At 55.9% G+C, this 18071-nt stretch overlaps 1 protein-coding gene and 2 pseudogenes across 2 annotated transcripts in view; all 3 read left to right on the forward strand.

Moving 5' to 3' along the window:
- LOC129126975 (protocadherin gamma-C5-like) overlaps positions 1–18071 on the forward strand; it is a 224788-nt gene that overhangs the window by 3582 nt on the left and 203135 nt on the right. The window contains exon 1 of one of the 2 annotated variants that reach the window (XM_077186328.1): positions 14896–17655. The exons of the other annotated variant lie outside the window; for it this stretch is intronic. Coding sequence (XP_077042443.1) covers positions 15157–17655 — 2499 coding nt within the window. The 5' untranslated portion in view covers positions 14896–15156. Of the gene's footprint in view, positions 1–14895; positions 17656–18071 lie in introns of those variants that run through there. 2 annotated transcript variants of the gene reach the window in all.
- LOC129126933 (protocadherin gamma-B5 pseudogene) lies at positions 1161–3829 on the forward strand (annotated as a pseudogene).
- LOC143695304 (protocadherin gamma-A10 pseudogene) lies at positions 6034–15067 on the forward strand (annotated as a pseudogene).

The following is an 18071-nucleotide window of genomic DNA, read 5'->3' on the forward strand; positions in this document are numbered from 1 at the left end:
CCAGTAGTTGTGTATAGGTTCAGCTGGACGGAAAGGAATTATCCTTCACTTTATGAACTACCACAGTTAGCAGGAAAATATATTTTCTAACGAGACATTACTGGTCCAGTGAGTATAGCTTGACATTGGCACCTCAGAGACCCAGGACTGGAGAACCTGTCAGAGCAACTCCATGGAGCAGACAGTGTGGAGAGTTTTCTAACCTCTCCTTGTCTTCTCCATAAGGGGCTGTGATGATACACAGCCTTCCTTCAGGATTTTCTGTTGTTATTTTTTTGTTTGTGGCTTTGGCGATTTTTTTTTTACTGTAAAAGAGATAAGGATCTAATTTACAGGTAAAATAAAACGGCTTTTTGCAAGGCACCTGTCTGTTAACTCTTGGTAGTTCAAAAAAAACATAGCTGCCACCGACATTTCCCAGGAAATGTTCTTTAACGCCTGAGATCAGCTACTATGTGCCTGTTTAGGGTATCAGGGAGTGGTTTGTGGGATACACACACAAAAGTAATTCGGGGCTGGGTTGTATGGGTACTGATAAGATGATGCTGAGCTTTGAATGTCGAAAAAGATGGGATCAGGTGTGATGTGACCTCTGTGGTGTTCTCTGAGCCTGGGATTCCCGGCTCTGCTTGTCCATCAACGACCACTGTTCAAAGCTGGTAAGCTTAGCGTTAGCTGGGGATCTCAGCCATCGTAAATAAACCCACTACCCAAAGCAGCGTTTCAGTGTTCCATCCGCCTTGCCTTGTCCCTCACGGAGACGGCACGATGGCAGCGGGGACACCGAGCACCCCACCCTAGAGATCAGGAAGCTGACAGTGGGTGCAGAGACCAAGATCCTGCCTACATCCCTCAAGAAAAAGGAGAGGATCTGTCCGACGGAAGGCTTGCAAGCGTAAGCAATTCAGACAACTGTAATTCCTAGATGCACAGTTTCAGTACTGATAGATTTTCTGTTTCTCGCTCCTGACAATATCTGTACTTTCCAATCCTTCCCGATGCAAGGGAATGCAGGGCAGAATCTTCGGGCCGGGTTTTTTCCTTGAACTCTGCGGTTCTCAGGCACGGACTCAGGGTGTCACTGTTGGCCAAGGCGGAGAAGCGGCTCAGCCGTCGGCTCCTCCCCGGCGCCCGCGCAGCGCTGCTCCGCACTGCGCAGAGCAGAGAGAAGAGCAGGAACCGCTCGACTCAGCCCGTCCTCCGACCGGCAACAGGGATTTATTCTATTTATTTCTCTCGAATACTGCTTCAGCTACCCGGAAAGGCTAATTTTTACTCGTCCACAGAATACCCTTCAGGAAAGCAGGGAATGGAGGTCAGATCGGCAGCGCAAGGCTGGGCAGGCGCTGGCCGGGTCTCTCTGCTGGCCGCGCTGCTGCTGCTGCTGCTGTGCGTGTGGTGCCGGGCGGCGGCCGAGCGGCTCCGCTACGCCATCCCCGAGGAGCTGGGCAGAGGCTCGCTCGTGGGGCCGCTGGCGCGGGACCTGGGGCTCAGCGCGGACGAGCTGCCGGTGCGCAAGCTGCGGCTGAGCGAGGAGAAGCAATACTTCACTGTGAATGAGGAGAACGGGAACCTGTACGTGAACGAGAGGCTGGACCGTGAGGAGATGTGCGGCGAGTCGGCGACCTGCTCCGTCAGCTTCGAGGTGCTGGTGCACAACCCGCTGAACGTTTTCCACGTGGAAGTGGCCATTGAAGACGTGAATGACAACACACCGCGCTTCCTGCAAGACAGTTTCCAGCTAGAGATCAACGAGCTTACTTCTCCCGGTGCCCGATTTGCTGTGGGTGTTGCCGAGGACGCGGACGTGGGCAGTAACTCGCTGCAGGGCTATGAACTGGAGACCAACGGGTACTTTACAGTGGAGGTGAAGGAGAGCCAAGACGGCAGCAAGCTCGCGGAGCTGGTGCTGCGCCGTGCACTGGACCGGGAGAACGAGCAGGATCTGAGGTTAGTGCTGACGGCTCTGGACGGCGGTGATCCGCCCCGGACTGGCACCGCCCAGCTGTGGATCAACGTCACCGACGCCAATGACAACCCACCCGTGTTCGCGCAGGACCGGTACCGCGTCAGCCTGCGCGAGGACACGCCCCCGGGATCGACGGTGCTGAATGTGACAGCCTCAGACGCCGATGCCGGCACCAATGCTCGCATCACCTACGGCTTCGGGAAAATGCCGGCAAAGGTGCTTCAAAAGTTCATGGTGGATGCCGAGCGAGGAATAATCACGTTGCAGGAGGCCCTGGATTTCGAGGACACAAGAAGCTACGTATTGCTGGTGGAGGGGAAGGACGGTGGGGGTTTGGTGGCTCACTGCAAGGTGGAGGTGGAGGTGCTGGATGTGAACGACAACGCGCCCGAGGTAACCCTGACGTCTGTGTCAAGCCCCGTGCCTGAAGACGCGCCGGTTGGGACCGTGGTAGCCCTGCTGAAAGTGCGGGACAGAGACTCCGGCGAGAACGGTGAGGTGTCGTGCTCGCTGTCGGGAGAGGCGCCGCTGTCGATCGTGGCGTCGTCGGGCGGCTCGTACAAGGTGGTGACATCGGGCGCGCTGGACCGCGAGCAGGCGTCGGAGCAGCGCGTGACGGTGGTGGCCCGGGACCGGGGCAGGCCGGCGCTGCGGAGCAGCAGGGAGCTGGTGCTGGAGGTGTCGGACGTGAACGACAACGCGCCGGTGTTCGAGGAGGCGGCGTACAGCGCGTACGTGGCGGAGAACAACGCGGCGGGCGCGCTGGTGCTGCGCGTGCAGGCGCGGGACGCGGACGCGGGCGCCAACGGGCGCGTGAGCTACTGGCTGGCGGGCGGCAGCGCGGGCGCGGCGGGCGCGGCGCCGCTGGTGTCGGTGGAGGCGCGGAGCGGCGCGCTGTACGCGCAGCGCTCCTTGGACTACGAGCAGTGCCGCGAGTTCACGGTGGCCGTGCGGGCGCAGGACGGCGGCTCGCCGGCGCGCAGCTCCACGGCCACGGTGCGCGTCTTCGTGCTGGACCGCAACGACAACGCGCCCAGGGTGCTCTGGCCCGCGGCGGCGGCGGCGGGAGAGGGTCCGGGAGGGGCGGCGGCGGCGGCGCCTTTCGAGGTGGTTCCGCGCTCGGCCGAGGCCGGCTACCTGGTGGCCAAGGTGGTGGCGGTGGACGCGGACGCGGGGCGCAACGCGTGGCTGTCCTACGAGCTGGTGCAGGCGTCGGAGCCGGCGCTGTTCCGCGTGGGGCTGCACAGCGGCGAGGTGCGCACGGCGCGCGCCGTGGGCGAGCGGGACGCGGCCAAGCAGCGGCTGGTGGCCGTGGTGAAGGACCACGGGCAGCCGGCGCTGTCGGCCACGGCCACGCTGCACGTGGTGCTGGCCGAGAGCTTGCAGGAGGCGCTGCCGGAGCTGAGCGAGCGGCCGGCGGGCGCCGAGGCGGCGGCGGCGGCGGCCGAGCTGCAGTTCTACCTGGTGCTGGCGCTGGCGCTGCTCTCGGCGCTCTTGGTGCTGAGCGTGGCGCTGGCCGTGCTGGCGCGGCTGCGCCGGGCCGGGCCGCCCGCCGTGCTGCGCTGCCTGGGCGCGCAGCGCTTCTCGCTGGCCGGCGCCGCCTTCCCGGCCGACTTCTGCGAGGGCACCTTGCCCTACTCCTACAACCTGTGCGTGCCGCCGCCCGCCCGCGCCCTGCCCGAGGCCGCTTGGCCGCCGCCGCCGCCGCCGCCGGTGCCCATCCTGTCGGCGGAGGAGCTTCTGGGCGGCGATTCCTGCGCGAAGCCAAACTCCAACAGCAGTGCTGTCGCGGGAGAGTTGTCCGCCGAGCCCGATGCACCACAGGTCTGTAAAACCGTAAGCTCCTGCTCTTCTTCTTAAGTCTTTCTTAACAGGCTTTTTCGTTTTCGTCAGATTGATACGCTTGTCGAGACCTGGGCATTACCTGTTGGTCAATACTATTTCGGTGTTTACTCCCAACGGGAACAGGCATCTGGCTCTACTGATAGAGAACTTACATGTTGTTCTAACTTCTCTTCTGTTTGCCTTCCCATGCTTTGAGAGAGGGCTTCTTCACATATTGTACGTCTAGTGAGGCTGACTATTTTTCCCCCTGATATTATTTGTCTGATACAAACCCGGGTTTTAATCTTGTTTCCAAAATTGCCGTGTAGTGCCCCATGTTTTGAAGGAATGCTTCTGCAGAAAAGGCAGCATTCATGGGATGGATATGTATATTCCCTCATGATTTTTCAAAGTTTTTTTAAACAATTATTTATAAGTTCAATGGAGAACACGGAATCTTGCTCTCCTGAAAGAGATCTGCTGATTCTGCATGACAGAATTCTGAAAAGGGTATTAACACTCGGGGTGTGTTGGGAGGAGAAGGCATGTCTTTGCTTGCTATTTGGGTTTTTTTTTTCATGAGATGTGTGCGTTTTCGACATGAAAGGAGAAATTACAGGTTGTTCCTCCCTGCTGGAAGAGTGTCGAATGTATCTGGGGATAAGTTTTCTTCAGGAATGGTAGGCGGATTTGCTTACTTATTCACGTAATTTATCTCTGCAGTTCTTTCTGCAGAGCCACGTGTTCCTCTCTTCTCTTCTTCTGTTCTGTTCCTGCTGTTCCCCTTGGATCTTTCCGAACCGTTGCTCTCTTTTCCTTGGGTTTCTCCCGGTAGTGTAGGTGGGAATGGCTGGTCCATGTCTCCCAGAAGAAATGAAAGAATGGGGTGATTTCTTTTTCTAAGAAAAGACAATTAGCCATAGCACTTGATTCTGCCGTGGCCACAGCTTCCGATTCATCTAAGAGGTTTTGTCTACATCTCTTGAGCTGACTAAAATCGTATTAATTAATAACTGTGATGGGGAATCATAACTGTGCAGGAGATTCGTGGTTCTTCATGAAGGAATCAGGGAAATAATGCAGATACTAGCCTGCTGCAGATTCTTCCTTAATGATCTGTTTACCCTGTTTATTCTGGGACCTGGTTAAAAGCTGGCCACATACTTCCTTGTTTAACGTTTTTTGGTCTTGGACTCCAGAAAGACTCGTTTCTCATGGATAGAAAAGTGCCAGCTTCTCCATCCAGAGTACAAGAAGAGACAGTCACTGATCTTTTGCGTGAACACTGTTGCAGAAATGGCAGGAGTGGTACCATTAGTGAGGCGAGGTATTTTTGCTAGTTTCCTTTTTTCATTCTGGCTCGTAGTTCCCTTTTTTTTTTTTTTTTAACCATTCCTAATATTTCTTTCATACACAGGTGTAAAAGAAGACTGAGGTCTCAAACGGGAAAAAATCGTATATTTTTTTTCCGAGCGTATTTTCTTACCATTTTATAAAAAGAGAGGTGTTTGGACTCTGTATAGAGAATTCGTTCTCTTAGAGGTTTTTTTAAATTTGGTTGTTTGTTTTTTAGGTGGGTCGCCCTTCCACCCCTCCCTCCCCAGTATTTCTTACAAATGTCTGTGTAAAAGGATAATAAGGCTCTAAGATCCAAATATAGATATCAAATGTGTAGGGGATTCGCCAATTGACACTTTAGACATTTAAATCGGGTATACTTGAAAATTTATCAAAGGCCATCAGAGTCTAAGGTGTGCAGCTGTGCCTGAAAGTATTTTGTTGAAAATGTGCCATAGCTACATGAATACGCAATAATTAGAACAAGGTTTTGCTAATGAGCATCAACCCTTTACATCTTAACTTCTGAGAAAAGAAAAACTTCCTGGGAACATAGAATAACTTGATTGAATATAATTACGTATAAACTGGATAGGTTCATTACAGGAGTTTTCCTGCATCCTGGGTAGCTGAAAATAGAGTTGGCACAGAGTGATAAAGTAACCTACAGCTGTATATCAGAGACGGATTTCTTTCACTACCCTTGCGCGGGTCATTTCATCATGTCTTCTACAAATATTTGTGATGAAAGTTCTGCTTTTGATTACTGTGTTAGGACTCGTAATCCTCCGTCCGTCGTATTAAAATAAATACATGGCCTTTCACTGCGTGCAGTGCCGGGAGGAGGCTGCGGGCGCCGCTGTTGACCGAGAGGAGCGAGAGGAAGCTCGGTGCTCTGCAGCCCCTCCCGCTGCGGCCCGGCTCTCTCGCGGTCCCGGTGTGGGAGTCGGCGGCGGAGCAGTCTGGGATCATCCCCGCGGTGCGGACCGGTGCTGAAGGGGCTCAGAAGGGCCTGACAGGAGCGGCCGGGGCAGAGCGCCGGAGCGATACCGTGAACCAGATCGGTGAGCGGCGGAGGAGAGCTCCCGAGGGTGCTGCGGTGCCGCTGCGGAGATGTGCGCGGCGGGGAGGCGCTGGGGCCAGCGGCAGCGAGCTCTGCTCTGGGCCGTGCTGCTGGCGGCGTGGGAGGCGGCGTGGGGGCAGCTGCGCTACTCGGTGCCCGAGGAGATGCCCAAGGGCTCGTTCGTGGGCGACGTGGCCAAGGACCTGGGGCTGCAGCTGACGGAGATCCGCGATAATGCCGTCCGTGTTGTCTCCGAAAGTACGACGCAGTATTTCGCTTTGCACGGGAAGACGGGACATTTAGTGACGGCAGAGAGGATCGACAGAGAGCAGCTGTGCCGACTGGTGGAGAAATGCGTGCTGCGCTGTGAGCTGATAGTGGAGGGACAGATGCAGGTTTACGGAATCGAAGTCGAGATAACGGATGTTAACGACAATGCGCCCAGCTTTCGACAGGCAGAAAAAGAACTGAGACTTAGTGAGATGACAGCCCTGGGGTCGCGATTTCCCCTGGCCGAGGCTCATGACCCGGACTCGGGCCTGAATTCCCTGCAGAGCTACGAGCTGAGCGGTGACGAGCACTTCTCGCTGGCCGTGCAGGCGGGCCCCGGCGGCGATCAGCGTCCCGAGCTGGTGCTGGCCAAGGCGCTGGACCGGGAGGAGGCGGCGTTTCACGAGCTGGTGCTGAGGGCGAGCGACGGCGGCGATCCGGCACGGACGGGCACGGCTCGGATCCGCGTGACCGTGGTGGACGCGAACGACAACGCGCCCGTGTTCAGCCAGGCGGAGTACACGGTGCGTGTGCCCGAGGACGTGCCCGTGGGCTCCACCCTCGTCACTATCACAGCTACGGACGCCGACGAGGGTCTGAACGGGCAGGTGAAATACAGCTTCCATAAAATTTCAGACCGAACCTCAGAACATTTTAATCTCGACTCTGAGACAGGAGAAATAACTGTTAAGGACGACTTGGATTTCGAGGAAATCTCCTCCCACGAATTTGAGGTTCAAGCACATGACGGAGGAGAGCTCTCTGATACTGCAAAAGTGGTGATCACCGTGACAGATGTCAATGACAACGTTCCCAAGATTTCGGTGAGGTCGGCTCTTAACGAGATCTCGGAGGATGCCCCTCTGGAAACTGTTGTCGCACTCTTGCATGTGCAGGACCGGGACTCGGGTGCTAACGGCGAGGTGCGCTGCTCGATCGACAAGGACGTCCCGTTCCGGCTGGAGAAATCTTTTGAGGATTACTATCGCGTGCTGACAGCGAAGGAGCTGGACCGGGAGCAGGTGTCGGAGTACAACGTGACGGTGCGGGCGGCCGACGGCGGGTCGCCGGCGCTGCAGAGCAGCGCGGTGCTGGCGCTGCGGGTGCTGGACGTGAACGACAACGCGCCGGTGTTCTTGGAGGAGCGCTACAGCGCGCGGCTGGCGGAGAACAACGCGGCGGGCGCGCTGGTGCTGACGGTGCGCGCCACGGACGCGGACTGGGGGCAGAACGCGCGCGTGCGCTACCGGCTGGCGGAGGGGCGGGTGCGGGGCGCGCCGCTGTCGTCGTACGTGTCGGTGCAGGCGGAGACGGGCGCGCTGTACGCGCTGCGCTCCTTGGACTACGAGCAGCTGCGCGAGCTGCAGCTGTGCGTGCGGGCGGAGGACGGCGGCGCGCCGGCGCTGAGCAGCAACGTGTCGGTGCGGCTGCTGATCGTGGACGAGAACGACAACGCGCCGCAGGTGCTGTACCCGGCGCCGGCCGCAGCGGCGGGCTCGGGCGCTGCTGCGGCGTGGTCGGGCGTGGAGCTGGCGCCGCGCTGGGCCGAGGCCGGCGCGCTGGTGGCCAAGGTGGTGGCGGTGGACGCGGACGCGGGGCAGAACGCGTGGCTGTCCTACGAGCTGGCCAAGGCCACGGAGCCGGGGCTGTTCCGCGTGGGGCTGCACAGCGGCGAGGTGCGCACGGCGCGCTCGCCGCTGGCCCGCGACGCGGCGCGCCACGTGCTGCTGGTGCTGGTGCGGGACCACGGGCGGCCGGCGCTGTCGGCCACGGCCACGCTGAGCGTGGTGCTGGCCGAGAGCGTGGCCGAGCTGCTGGCCGAGCTGGGCAGCGCGGCCCACGAGGCGGCGGCGCCGGGCGAGCCGGCCGCCAGCCTGACGCGCTGGCTCGTGCTGGCCGTGGCCGCCGTCTCGTGCCTCTTCGTGGCCTTCCTGCTGCTGCTGCTGGCGCTGCGCCTGCGCCGCTGCCACCGCCAGCAGCTGCTGCCGCCGGACAGCGGCGCCTTGCGCGGCGTGCCCGTCTCGCACTTCGTGGGCATCGACGGCGTGCGCGCCTTCCTGCAGTCCTACTCGCACGACGTGTCGCTCACGGCCGACTCGCGCAAGAGCCACCTGCGCTTCTCGGCCGCCAGCTGCTGCGACACCCTCCCGGCCCGGCCGCCGCCCGACGAGCCCGCGCCGCTGCTCGGGGACGAGGACCCGGCCGGCGCCCTCCCCGCGGACCCCGCCCCTTCCTCGGTGAGTTTCTCTGGTCAGATTTTCTCCGCGACCCTTTCTTGTGATGCAGCCCTGCCCTTTCCCCGCCGTGTTCTCTGTGTTTCATAGAGACTTTGTCTCAAAGCATGGTCAAGTTTCCTTCATTGAAGTTCTAAAGGGTGGTGCCCATTGCTGCCGTTGTGTAAACATGGTTTGGGTCTTCAGAGTTCCAGTTCGTGAAGAAGGAAGGAGGGAGAAGGCTGCTGCTGGCAGGCTGATGCTTAGGTCGGAGGTTTGGGTATCGATCAGGTTCCAGGTGTTGTTCCTCTGCATCAGCTGTGCTGTGTAGAATCTGTGTTCCTGTTGCCATTGGCTCTCCTGAAGGGATTGATCCCATTATTGAGAAATACAACCTTTTTGCAGGCTCATGTGTCTTCCCAAGAGCACATATGCTTGAATCGGTTGAATGTGTCTATGCTGATGGCTTTGTGTGGAAACTCTGTGCACATTGTTCTCAGCGTTTATCGCTGTCCATAATACATAGTGGAGATCAGAAGGAAAAGTGTTTGCATCATCCATGCATTGTTCTTTGTCCCCCAAAGAGGATTGGGCCAGGCGACAAGAGTCCTTGATGATGTCTGTCTACCTGTTGTGAAGATGAAAGATCCTCTTGAAGTTGTGTTTCTTTGAAAAGCTTTTGGGTGGCTGCATGTCGAGGAGGAAATGCAGGAGGAAATGGCAGAACTGCTTTGGATGTTTTCTTGTTTTTTAAGGTAGAGCTCTGTCAAATGGAGCTGGATGAGCCTTAGCTATAGAATATTTAGTATGGCAACAGAATAGCCTGGATGGGAAGGGAGAGATTCAAGGTGCAGTGGGAGATACAAGATGGGCATAATTCCCTGTGAGCAGATATTCACTGCCTCAGTGTCTCTTGGAAGACTGCTTGGCTTTTCCTTTGAGACCTATGAAGTCTCTTCACAGAACTGCAGTGAGCAGCAAATGTAGCTTGCACAGCACAGAGATGTACAGAGAACTGTGTGCAATTGGTGCTGGGAAGAGCAATGGTCTGGGGAACTGGGCCTCCACTGTCCCATGTTTGTAAGGTGTATGGGTGAAAGGACACCATGGATGGTGTGAAGGATTGGAAATCTGAGTGCTGTGAGCTGTGTGTGAATGTCTGCTGAAAGACTCAATGGATTGTTTTCCTCCATTCCCTTTCTAGCTCCTACTTCAGGGATGAAGCAATATGAGGTTTTTCTTCCGCAAGTAATTCTCTAGAAGATCTGTATTCCAACTACATAGAGAGCCCTGGTGGGTTTTTACTCAGTATTTTCACATCATCATAATTTTGTCACTTCAAAGTTTAATTTTGTACCTTTGATATATGGGGTATGGGAATTGCAAGCTGTGTATTCAGTCCCTATAAACAACGTCATCAATCATCTACTCTGAGTTATATAACCCAGAAAAATATTGTGAGCTCTTCAACTCTGCAGGTGTTAACATTCTGTTTCATTCTTCTTATCTGGAGATGGTTCTTTCATGGTTATAGGTGAAAAGAGAGAGACTTCCTTAGAGATGTTTCTTGAGAATATCTCTTAATTAAATGCTTTTTCTTGTGTCATGTCTAGGATTTGAAGTCAAATATTATCCATGGTATGGAGATACAGTCTGATCAACTTTTCTCTTGGGGTAGTCTCCCTCAATTCTGAAGGTCTCTGCTAACCATGGGAGCTGTGACGGGTTTATGAGGGAGTGTTGGGTGTGTGGTGTGTGAGGAGGTCCTGTGGAGACATGGCATGTGTTTTGTTGATCCCCAGGGCTATTGCTGGCCTTCTGCAAAATGAGTCAAGAGGAGTCTTATGATTTTCCCTTGTGTGGTTTGGACTGAAATGGCCTAGTTTGGCTTCCATATCCCTTTTCATCAAGAGTGGTAGTCACACATGCTCTGAGGAGTCCATGTGCTGAAGAATGGTGATGTTGCCTTTGAGGTGATACTTGGATGTGTGGGTCTCTGACCGAGCTGGTAACAATTTGTGGCCTTGATAACATTTCCCACTAGTTTAAGTAATATGGAGGAGCAGAATAATGTTAGTTGTGATGTTTGGGCTCTGAGAAGCTGTGCACACAACTTTTCTTCTAATGATGTCTGTATGCAAAATTTGCTCCCATGTAATGTTTGGCCAGAGAGAAGAAGTCTGTGTATGCAGAGACAGGGCTGGTGCTGGAGTTCAGTGTGATGCAGTTCAAAATGAATGAATGAATTGTGTCCAGCTCTGTTTGTCCTGGTATTTAGATGAGGCCCCCAGCTGTGGTTCCAAGCTTTTCCTTTCTCTATGTGTCCAAGGCAATGACAGTGTGGGGCCTGTGGAGTGACTCCTGAGTGAGGCCCCTGTGTATTGGTTCCAGTCCAGTTTCCTGGGTTGTGTATATCCTGCAGTTGAGCCAATCTGCAATGTGAGGCCATGATTGATACTCTTCTGGTGTTTCCCATTCTTAACTGGGTTGATTAAGGTTTCTTTGGATAATTGGGTTGGGTTGTTTGTCTCTTTGTTTGCTTGTATTTTTTTCAAGGAGTAAAGTTGATCCTCACTGAGCCTGGCAATCCTGCAAACTCCAAAACAATTATCCAGTAGGGAGAGTATCTCTCTTCCATCCCTTGAAGTTGTACTTGTAATCATCTTATCCTAGACACACAGAATCATAGAAAGGTTTGTGTTTCGAAGGACCTTAAAGATCCTCTCATTCACCCTCCTCTGCCAGGGGCAGGGACATCTTCCACCAGAGCAGGTGGCTCAGAGCCCCAGCCAGCCTGACCTTGAATATTTCATTGAAGAAATACAACTTCATGAATGGATGTTTCCCCAAGCTGTTGCTTTCTCTGTGGCCAACGTGGATCCAAAATTTTGGTTTGTGTTGATGGTGAAACTGAAGGCTGTGAATGCAGAGTGAGGAGGGTGAGAGCTCAGTTCTGTGCCAGGCAGATGGGGGACTCAGTGTGGGTTTGGCAGAGAAATGGTTTGATTTCATGCGTGGTGCCAAAGGCAGTGCCCTTGCTATTCTGATCCTGGTGTCTCTGTCATGAAAGATAATTACAGTCTTCTAACAATAACATTTTGCACAGTAACTGTTCATGTAGAACCATGATTGTTGGCTGGAAGAGGTAATTAATCCTATATGAAACCTCCATCATCTCTATCTCTAGTCCATATTGTGATTTAGAGTTTCTTCAGAAGTGTAATTACACTTTCATTCATGCCTTTGTTTCCCAGAAGGTTGCAGCTCATTTCCCCAGTTCTGGTCATTACTTTGAAATATGAAACAGTGACTGATGTTTTTCAGGATGTCCTTTTTTCAGCCACTTAGAACTAAAGAGTGTGTGTGGGGAATAGGAAGCAGAAGCAATAAGAGAATCTGTTGTGATTTGTAGAAGATTTACCTTGAGAAAGAGGCCAATGAGAAGTTGTTTAAAGTGGTAGTTTCCTACCTGTGCCAGGTGAGCAGGCCATGCAATGGAAAGAGTTGCTGAGGAGAGAACTCATTCTTCAAATGAACCCCCCAATCCTCTTGTGCTGTGTGAGTCTTGAGAGCCACACTTGCCCCTTGAGACCTCAGTAACTTCCAGGTGCTCTCAGGTGTGAATTTTAAAGCCTGCAAACAAGGCCTGGAAGACTTCACAATGAGCATCAATGACTACTTGTTATTCACTAGGGCTTCCTAGCCTTATCTGATTCATGTTTTGGGGTTTTCTGCAGGTCTTTTTTTGTTGTTGTTGTTGTTTTTTGTAGAGTTTTTTTTTTTGTTTCATTTTGTTTTCCCTTGATTTACTCTGTGTGTGGCTAGACTTTCTATTATCAACAATCCATCTCTTTTGAGCAATGTATGGTGTGTTTATGTCCCCTGCTCTTGTTGCAGTGGGAGTGGAAGGCAGGAGATATGAGAGTGACTTTGTGTTCTGTTCCTGTTGGGAGAAATAGATGTAAATATGACTTTAGTAGACTTTGCCTCTCTGTGGAACAGAGCATGTGATAAAGGTGGGTAGAAGATTCCTTCTCAGCCAATGGTGTGATGAGCCATTCTCAGTTGGATGACTGCTGATCTTTTAGTATGATTGTTTATCATTTGTGTGCTCTAGAATCCTTCAGTTCCTTATCATAATGGTGGTGAGCAGAAAATTGTAGCTCCCTTCTGGGTGTGGCTGCAGTGCATTATCATCTCATGAGAGATTTGAACAGTGAGGAGATGGCCACAAGCAAAACCCCACAGTGGCCTGGTGTGGATCTCCAGGGATGGGCTGGAGAAGTGGCCCCGTGCAGCCATCATGGAATGGATCAAAGTGCAAGGTCCTGCAGCTGGGGTGGGGCAATCCCCAGTTGAAACAGAGAGTGGGGGATAGGGAAGAGCTTTGCAGAGAAGTGCTTTGGGTTATTGGTGGGTGATGAGGTGGGACATGAGCTGCCCATGGGCACCTGCTGCTGGAATTGTGTCCTGCACTGCATGACAAGCTCTCTGCCTGGCAGGTCGAGGGTGGCCCCTCCTCCCCTCTAAACTCTTTTTATGAGAGCATGGATTGCATGCAGATCTTGGGCCAATATCCCACTGGACATGCCATAGTTCCCAGAAGGATGATGGAGGTGGCCTGAGAGTTGGAACATTTCTGTTATGATGAAGGACTGTGTCTCAGTCTCTCTGCAGGCCTCTCAAAGTCTCTGGGCCAGACCCAAGTCGGCAGAGACTGGGGGGTGCAGCCCCACCACAGCCGACTGCGAGGAGACACTCTCTGTGCCCCGAGGGTACTGAGGGCACTCAGGCTGGTTGCCTTCGCTGCAGCAGAGATGGCAGAGACATCGGTGGAAGAGAAAAGGGGCCGACTCCCAGCAGGGGTTAATCCAAGGTTTTTATTAAGGAGTCCCGAAGGAGCTCCTGCACCTCAGGGGGCCTCCTGCCGAGAGCCCCGGGGGATGTCCGGAGTTCACATTTAAAGGGAGGAGGAAACCAAAAGTAGATAACATTTACTGACCAATAGGTATCTCTGGGGGATGGGTGCTGGGGGAATAGATATACAAAACAGCGTATGGGGCAGGGTTTGGGGGGCTGACCCCTGGCCTCTGGCTAATCACTCGATAACTTGGACCGAAACTTCTGGATAGGGGGATGGGATGCTGAGTGACTGACAGAGAGCCAGGGTGGGGGTTTGGAGATCTCATCCCGGGAAAGGGATAACACAAGTAGAAGGAAAGGGGGGGGGGGTACAGTCTGGGATAAACCATTTGGGAAAAATACGGGAATACAAAACAAACTACTTCAAAGTATTACAAAATATAAGAACGCACTACAACAGGACTGCAGTAGTTTGTGTCTTCAAACACAGAGAAATTATATGTCGGTGTAGACTTTTGAATTTTTTTATAAACCATTTTTAGGAAAGATGGGGCAAGTGCTTTTTATGAGGTCTAGGGTTCATAGTACACCATATTGTTGTTTTCCACTAAAAGAAAGGTGTTTTTGATTAGGAGAAAGCTTTTCAATGTGAGTTGTATCAAAAAGGAAGATATTGCCCCGAGAAATTTTGGATGTGCCTCCAACATCCAAGTCTATCAAAAAGTGTTCCAGCTGGTGTCTAAGCTGTGGATTACATGGCCTCTAGAGAAAAGTATAAATTGGAAACTGAAAATATTGATTGCTTGCCTATGAAGGGCTCAGAGTTGCTTTACACTTTCTGTTGTCAGGCACTCAGATGTTGAGATGCAGATGAAGCAAGTTTTATGAATCAGAAAGAAAAGGGTAAATGTTATTCTGCTACCTTGTCATAGGGGATGCTTATTTTGCTTTAGGCGGATCTATATCTCCAACTAATTGATCCCAGATAATAAAAGAACAATTCAAGACAAGTTTGAAAAAGCTCTGGAAGTCTGCCTATATTATAGGTTATTGCTGGTATAAATGAAACGTGATTTTAGTAAGAAAAGCTGAATTCCATTCTTTACTGCCCTGCAATAAATATTTCTTTCTGACTGTAGAGTGTGACTGAAAAGAATGGCCTGAAAGCACCCGGCAGCACATGTCAGATAGAAAGGCCTTGGAGTGGAATTAAGCCAGAGCTGCTGCTGTGGGTGTTTGCAGTCGGGGAGAGCCCCCGGGGCCGGTGCAGGCGCTGAGCCCCGGCCAAAGCCGGGCCCCGTTGAGCGCGGGCATGCGGCGGCTGCAGTGTCGCGGCGGCGCCTCCGGGTGTCGCTGTTGTCCGGCGCCGAGCGGCGCTGGAGCCGCCGCCGCCGCCGCCGCCGCAGCGTCCTGCCCCCGCAGGCTGCTCGCTCGGCCGGCGCCGGCCACAGCGGCAGCGGCACCGCCAGCAGCAGCAGCAGCGGCGAGAGGCGGCGAGAGGCGGCGCGGCGAGCTGGGTGTGTTTGAGCGGTGTCTGTTTTGGGCGGCGAGAGCGGCTGGAAGGGAGGCAGGGCAGCGGCAGTCGGCAGGAGCGCGGCGAGCGCAGTGGGCAGAGAATGGCGGTGAGGCAGAGGCGGCAGAGGCGCGGGCCGGGCGGCGGGCGAGCGCTGCCGGCCGCGCTGCTGCTGCTGCTGCTGTGCGTGTGGTGCCGGGCGGCGGGCGAGCGGCTCCGCTACGCCATCCCCGAGGAGCTGGGCAGAGGCTCGCTCGTGGGGCCGCTGGCGCGGGACCTGGGGCTCAGCGCGGACGAGCTGCCGGCGCGCAAGCTGCAGGTGGCGTCTGCCGGCAAGAAGCAGCTGAAGTATTTCACTGTGAATGAGGAGAACGGGAACCTGTACGTGAACGAGAGGCTGGACCGGGAGGAGATGTGCGGCGAGTCGGCGACCTGCTCCGTCAGCTTCGAGGTGCTGGTGCACAACCCGCTGAACATTTTCCACGTCGAAGTATCCATCGAGGACGTGAATGACAACACACCGCGCTTTCTGCGAGACAAATTTCAGCTGGAGATCAACGAGTTTACTTCTCCCGGCGCTCGGTTTTACTTGGGGACGGCAGAGGATCCGGACGTGGGCACTAACTCGCTACAAGGCTACGAGCTGGAGACAAACGGGTATTTCACGGTGGAGGTGAAGGAGAGCCAAGACGGCAGCAAATCCGCGGAGCTGGTGCTGCGCCATTCTCTGGACCGGGAGAGTGAGCCCAGCCTGCGGCTGACACTGACTGCGCTGGATGGCGGAGACCCGCCCCGGACTGGCACGGCCCAGCTGTGGATCAACGTCACCGACGCCAATGACAACCCACCCGTGTTCGCGCAGGACCGGTACCGCGTCAGCCTGCGCGAGGACACGCCTCCGGGAACGACGGTGCTGAACGTGACAGCCTCAGACGCCGATGCCGGCACCAACGCCCACATCACTTACGGCTTCGGAGAAATGCAGGCTAAAGTGCTTCAGAAGTTCACAGTAGATGCCCAGAGAGGGACGATCACGCTGCAGGAGGCACTGGACTTCGAGGACACGCGCGCGTTCAGCTTGGCTGTGGAGGCGACGGATGGAGGGGGTTTGGTGGCTCACTGCAAGGTGGAGGTGGAGGTGCTGGATGTGAATGACAACCCCCCTGAGATCACCATTCTGTCGCTCTCGAGCCCGGTGCCTGAGGACGTGCCTGCCGGCACCGTGGTGGCTCTCTTGAACGTAAAGGACCCGGATTCAGGCGAGAACGGTGAGGTGTCGTGCTCGCTGTCGGGAGAGGCGCCGCTGTCGATCGTGGCGTCGTCGGGCGGCTCGTACAAGGTGGTGACATCGGGCGCGCTGGACCGCGAGCAGGCGTCGGAGCAGCGCGTGACGGTGGTGGCCCGGGACCGGGGCAGGCCGGCGCTGCGGAGCAGCAGGGAGCTGGTGCTGGAGGTGTCGGACGTGAACGACAACGCGCCGGTGTTCGAGGAGGCGGCGTACAGCGCGTACGTGGCGGAGAACAACGCGGCGGGCGCGCTGGTGCTGCGCGTGCAGGCGCGGGACGCGGACGCGGGCGCCAACGGGCGCGTGAGCTACTGGCTGGCGGGCGGCAGCGCGGGCGCGGCGGGCGCGGCGCCGCTGGTGTCGGTGGAGGCGCGGAGCGGCGCGCTGTACGCGCAGCGCTCCTTGGACTACGAGCAGTGCCGCGAGTTCACGGTGGCCGTGCGGGCGCAGGACGGCGGCTCGCCGGCGCGCAGCTCCACGGCCACGGTGCGCGTCTTCGTGCTGGACCGCAACGACAACGCGCCCAGGGTGCTCTGGCCCGCGGCGGCGGCGGCGGCGGCGGGAGAGGGTCCGGGAGGGGCGGCGGCGGCGGCGCCTTTCGAGGTGGTTCCGCGCTCGGCCGAGGCCGGCTACCTGGTGGCCAAGGTGGTGGCGGTGGACGCGGACGCGGGGCGCAACGCGTGGCTGTCGTACGAGCTGGTGCAGGCGTCGGAGCCGGCGCTGTTCCGCGTGGGGCTGCACAGCGGCGAGGTGCGCACGGCGCGCGCCGTGGGCGAGCGGGACGCGGCCAAGCAGCGGCTGGTGGCCGTGGTGAAGGACCACGGGCAGCCGGCGCTGTCGGCCACGGCCACGCTGCACGTGGTGCTGGCCGAGAGCTTGCAGGAGGCGCTGCCGGAGCTGAGCGAGCGGCCGGCGGGCGCCGAGGCGGCGGCGGCGGCGGCGGCCGAGCTGCAGTTCTACCTGGTGCTGGCGCTGGCGCTGCTCTCGGCGCTCTTGGTGCTGAGCGTGGCGCTGGCCGTGCTGGCGCGGCTGCGCCGGGCCGGGCCGCCCGCCGTGCTGCGCTGCCTGGGCGCGCAGCGCTTCTCGCTGGCCGGCGCCGCCTTCCCGGCCGACTTCTGCGAGGGCACCTTGCCCTACTCCTACAACCTGTGCGTGCCGCCGCCCGCCCGCGCCCTGCCCGAGGCCGCTTGGCCGCCGCCGCCGCCGGTGCCCATCCTGTCGGCGGAGGAGCTTCTGGGCGGCGATTCCTGCAACAAACCGAGCCCGAGCACTGACCTCGTCGAGGGAGAGCCGCCCGCCAATCCCGATGCACCACAGGTCTGTAAATCGTGAGCTTCTTCTGTTTTTAGAAGTTCCCGAAACGTCATCTTTTTTTCCCACGTGTTTTTTTTTTGTCTGGTGTCAGTGGGTATTTGTCATCTGTATCCTCACGTAGCAGCAGAAGTTTGTAATTTTTTTCTCGGTAGCAGCTTTAGATGACAGGCTCTGACTGTAGGTCTCCTTTCGGCTAGTAGTAGCACTTTTCAGTGTTTCTCTTTGTTTCCCGGAGTTGTGTTTATGTGAGTTGCACAATCCTGTCGCCCTGACGGACTGAGGTAAGGAACGGGCTAGCTCCCTGTCATAGCAAGCACGGAGCCCTTGCTTCTTCCTTGGTCAGAGGTTCAGGTTCCGCCACGAGATTTTGTCTTCAACACTTGAGCTCTATAAATTAGAATGTGTTAGCAACATTGAAA

This window comes from Agelaius phoeniceus, chromosome 15 (assembly GCF_051311805.1).
Source record: "Agelaius phoeniceus isolate bAgePho1 chromosome 15, bAgePho1.hap1, whole genome shotgun sequence".
Lineage (NCBI taxonomy): Eukaryota > Metazoa > Chordata > Aves > Passeriformes > Icteridae > Agelaius > Agelaius phoeniceus.